Source organism: Odocoileus virginianus, chromosome 1, assembly GCF_023699985.2.
Source record: "Odocoileus virginianus isolate 20LAN1187 ecotype Illinois chromosome 1, Ovbor_1.2, whole genome shotgun sequence".
In the NCBI taxonomy this organism is placed as follows: Eukaryota; Metazoa; Chordata; class Mammalia; order Artiodactyla; family Cervidae; genus Odocoileus; species Odocoileus virginianus.
In genome coordinates, this window is record NC_069674.1 from 11,723,900 (window position 1) to 11,729,085 (window position 5,186).

General features: G+C 40.4%; 1 protein-coding gene across 1 annotated transcript; it reads right to left on the reverse strand.

Annotated features, from left to right (window-relative positions):
* Positions 1-627: 627 nt before the first annotated feature.
* Positions 628-1,569, reverse strand: LOC110148986 (olfactory receptor-like protein OLF3). The gene has a single exon (XM_020911291.2). The coding sequence runs from the start codon at positions 1,567-1,569 to the stop codon at positions 628-630; it is 942 nt and encodes a 313-aa protein (XP_020766950.2).
* Between the last annotated feature and the right edge of the window lie 3,617 nt (positions 1,570-5,186).

Here is a 5,186-nt window from a genome sequence, read left to right on the forward strand (position 1 = left end):
AAAAACACTATAGTGAAGCCACAGATTTCTCATCTTCAAAGCAAATAAGATCCAGCATAGTGGTCTGAACAAATATTCTGTCATATTTATTTCAGAATATAATATCACAGTCTAGATTTAGGCGTAGAGAGTATTGAAAGCTCCAAAACTGGTGTTATTTTTTTAAAGAGTTGAAAAAATCATTTGGAGGAAATAAAGCTGTTCTAAAACAATTGGAGTATTGTCAGGTATTCTCTCTTCTATTCCACAAAAGTATAAGTAGACCTAATTGTCAGAATTCATCTATCCATTCAATCCACAAACCAGGTCTGCTTGATGAAGCCATGTATTATTCCATTAAACATTGATAAGCTAATAAAATGTAAAAATGGGAGAAGAATCCTAAATACTACTGGATACTTGAGATAAGATGATCTAAGAAAAGGCCCTTTCATGAATCACTGATATGTAAATTACCTGGTATTGGCCTACATAAGGAAATCCATTAATTATGTGGAGAAATTCTTCATTTGAAATCCAGGATCTCACCATAATAGTCTTCCTTAGTGTAAATGTGGCAGTCCCACCTTCACTTATCTGATCTTCTTTTTTATTCTGATGATAGATAACAAGACGTTCTCATAGTCTTTACCCTTTGTATCTGAATTTCTCTAAAACTTTGCTGAGAGCAGCCATAACTTCTTTATTTCTCAAGCTGTAAATCAAGGGGTTCAACATAGGGGCCACTACAGCATAGACTAGAGCAACCATCTTTTCCCCATCCACTGAATAGGCAGACCGTGGCCCCAGGTAGGTGAAGATGGCTGTGCCAAAGCACATGGAAACCACGATGAGGTGAGAGCCACACGTCCCAAATGCTTTGCTACGTCCCTGAGCAGAATGAAGGTGCAGAATGGCAGCAACTATACGACCATAGGAAAACAGAACCAGGGTGAAGGGAAGCATGATCATCAGAAATCCTGAGATGGCCACCATGACCTTGTTGAAAGAGATATCCACACAGGCTAGCCGCAGCACTGCTAGGGTCTCACAGGCAACGTGATTAATAACACTGTGACACAGGGGAAGCCGAAAGGTGATGACTGTCTCCATCAGTGAATTCGTGAAACCAGCCACCAGGCAGCCAGCAGCCAGTCCCAGGCACAGCCCTCCATGCATGATGACCGTGTAGTGCAGTGGGTAGCACACTGCCACGTAGCGGTCATAGGCCATGGCCCCCAGCAGTAGGAACTCAGACGCAGCCAATGCCAGGGATACAGAGAGCTGGATCAGACAGCTGTAGAATGGGATGGACTTCTGGACTGAGAGCAGATGGACCAGCATTTGAGGGACAATACTGCTTGAGTAACAAAGGTCCACAAGAGATAAAACACTAAGGAAGAAATACATGGGGGTATGAAGCCTGCTGTCCAGTCTGATCAGAAGAAGGATGAGGACATTTCCCACAATAGTCACCAAGTACATGGCCAAGAACAAGACAAAGAGGGAGACTTGAGTCCCCCAGTCGCTGGACAGCCCCAGCAGAATGAACTCACTCATCCATGTCTGCGTTGTATTTCCCTGACCCATTAGTTTCTAAGAACTGAACTAAAGATGTCAAAATGACAAAGAAACTCAGAATTGGAAGGTGGCTTTCATACCACACGGAGAACCTACCCGTTTGAATTTAAAGTTCTCCCTGAATGTCAGCCAGAGCATCATCCAAACTCTGCTTAACGTATCTGTAGAGGAAGAATGCAATGGTATCCAGTTGTGCAGCTGGAAATCAAGGGGAGAAGTGGTTACATTCTTGAAATTCAATTTATTAGAATGTGAGTTTTCTCTCAAACATCTACCCTTAAATGGAGGAAGGAAATTAATGAAGTATTTAGATTTAAAATTCTAGTTAACTTAGTTATTAGAAGGGATAATTCCTGTCTTTCTGGTGAGAAAGTTTTTAGCCCACATGAAAGATTTTCTTCTGAATTCTGCATGATGTTAAGTACCATTTAACTTTTTTGTTTTGTTTACTCCCTGGATGTCTCAGACACAACTGTACTCACCCCTCCTCAATGGGATGTATTCATGAAATCCTGAATATTTTAATTAATATTCTCATAATTATTACCAAGGGATTTTGAATTTGTTTTCTATAATTTGCCCTTTTAATCTGAGAGTGTCAGGTGGAAGGTCTCATCTTCACCTACCTCACACCAGTGGCCCAGATGGGCATGTCAACCCAAGATGGCCAACTTCAAGAATCAGGGGTTAAATGAAGAGAAGGTATACATACCTCTTAAAATATATCTCTTATGCCCTCCAAGGGTAATTTAATAATGTGTTTAATGATGTCATGTTATCATGCGTGCATGCTCAGTCACTTCAGTCATGTCCAACTCTTTGTGACCCCATGGACTATAGTCCACCAGGCTCCTCTGTCCATGGGATTCTCCAAGCAAGAACACTGGAGTGGGTTGCCATGCCCTCCTCCAGGGGATCTTTCTGGCCCATGGATTGAACCCATGTCTCCTGCATCTCCTGCGTTGCAAGCAGATTTTTTACCACTGAGACACCAGGGAAGCCCATCATGTTATTACTTAATAACAATATTTTCCCAAGAAAGGGACAACTCATTCATTCAACAATATAACAGGAATCACTCCTCACCAGTAAAGGCAGAAGGGTGGAAAATCAGCTCTTAATTATAGAACATGATAGCAGAGATATAACAGTTTTTTTACCCCAAGCCAAAACTTCTTTTATGTTTCCTACTTAAAGAAAGAAATGTATCCATAACTAAAGTATGAGCGTGGGAGTTTGAGGTCTCTGAGATACTCCTGTGACAGAACCTGAAAATTCCACATGAGGGTCATTATTCCAGTGGCTTCTTTACTATTCATACAGCAGATGGGCAGCAGATTACATTTATTAAAAGTTTCCAGTTTTAGCATAAAAACTTTTAGGATGATTGTTACAGATCACAGCACTTATAACTCAGATGGTTGGAGGGCTTGCTATTATAGTTTATTTTCATATGGTTAACTATAAAATATTCAGGATTTAGTATTGTTTTGAATAAGGTCCAAAATGTCAAGGAATTTATTCAGAAATTGAATATCACACAGAAAGTATTAGAAATGATCATTGAACAAAGATACCACTTTCAAGTCCTTTCACTGAAATCTTTCTGTCATTTACATCAAACTGATTGGAACAAGACACTCAGCTGCAAGACTGGCAAAAAATGCACAATATTTAAAGATATAAGTAATATTCTTCACTGAAACACTTTTGCACAGCCAGAGTGCAAAAATCCACTGGAGTGGGAAGGATGGTAAAAGAAAAATAAGAATCATAATTAAATTTATTTTTATTTGCTGAATGCTTACTTTGCACTAGTCATTGTACTAAATATCTCATTTATCTACAAATATATATGGGGCTTCCCATATATTTGCAAGTGGTAAAGAATCTGCCTGCCAATGCAGGAAATGCAAGAGATACAGATTACATCCCTGGGTCAGGAAGATCCCCTAGAGAAGGAAATGGCAACTCATTTCAGTACTTCTTGCCTGGGAAATCTCATAGAGAGGAGCCTGGAGCGTTACCATCCATGGGGTGGCAAAGAGACACAATGACTAAGCAACAAAAATATAATATGTCTTCACAACGACACTGTGAGCTTTGGCTTATTATCTCTGTTTTACAGATGGGAAAAATAGCTGAAGTGACTAGACAGTGGAGGAGTCAGCAGGTAAGTAGGGTTATCTGATAACCTGGGGCACATCCATTATGCTGCTCCTATACATAGCAGACCCTGTGTATAGCACGTGACAGTCATTTTTTAAAGGCTCTGGTTACACCAAACATGAAAATCAGGAGACATATCAAGGAGACTAAATGAGTTCCTACTTTCTACTTTTGAGGCCACTTATCAGAGTACTGGTGGGCCAGAGTAGGTCCCTCTCATTTACCTGTGAAGTTGAGGTCTGGCCTTCAAGCCACTTCAGCAACATAAGGAAGAGAAACACAGTCCATCTCCCCCATTAGAGACTCTGTTCTTGAAGTACATGGAAGGCCTCGTTCATAAACTTGAAAAGGTGATCATGCTTCTACTCTATCTGATATGGTGATGAACAGTGTCTTATAGTGGATCCACGGCAGGAAATCCTTTCTTGCTCTTCTAAGAGAAAATTAAGAGCTCTGAATACGAAAAATAAGGAGACAAAAATGATCCGATATCAGAAATGGATACATCAAGTGCTTACTTTTAAAAATCAGCTTTCAAAGTTTCGAACCTAAGAATAGTTTTGTCTAGATAAAATAATGTCCTTAGGTTGCTCCCATGTCCTATATGCAAAACAGAAAAAGAGACACAGATGTACAGAACAGACTTTTGGACTCTGTGGGAGAAGGCGAGGGTGGGATGTTTCGAGAGATCAGCATTGAAACATGTATAATATCTAGGGTGGAACAGATCACCAGCCCAGGTTGGATGCATGAGACAAGTGCTCGGGCCTGGTGCACTGGGAAGGCCCAGAGGGAGCGGATAGAGAGGGAAGTGGGAGGGGGGATCGGGATGGGGAATACATGTAAATCCATGGCTGATTCATGTCAATGTATGACAAAAACCACTACAATACTGTAAAGTGATTAGCCTCCAACTAATAAAATAATAATAATAATAATGTCCTTAAACAGTAAGAGGTGAGACATGATGAAGGCCTGGTCTGAGGGTATGAGTTTCATCTGATTGGGAAAATTTGTCCCTTCTGAGCTGACTCCCATGGGAAACTCAGAATCTCTTCTCTGCAGTGGTGAGTGCTTATAAATAGAACCAACATATCCCCCACTGTTCATGTAAATGGTTACTATCACACTAATATAAAAAGTGGACTACATTTCCAGGTCACCTGGTAATCACTCCAAAGGCAGAGGTAAAATTTTGAGTAGCCATGTAGTTAAGCTAAAATCATTACACAGATGGAGGAGAGCCCAAAATTCTTTCCACTCATACGATCACTTCCACTGTGGCCCCTTTGGAACCGACACATAAACACACTCAGTCATGCTTAAACTGTTCCCAAATTTCTTTTCAAACCTACTTAGCTATACACTCACAAACATAATATGAATAGCCAGAACATAATTTTTAGGATGAACTTCTACCAGAGGACAACTATATCAAGCCACTATACTCTGAGACT

Excerpts from the sequence above, each read along its gene's own strand:
- LOC110148986 (XM_020911291.2), bottom strand. The coding sequence starts at position 1,569 with ATGGGTCAGGGAAATACAACGCAGACATGGATGAGTGAGTTCATTCTG.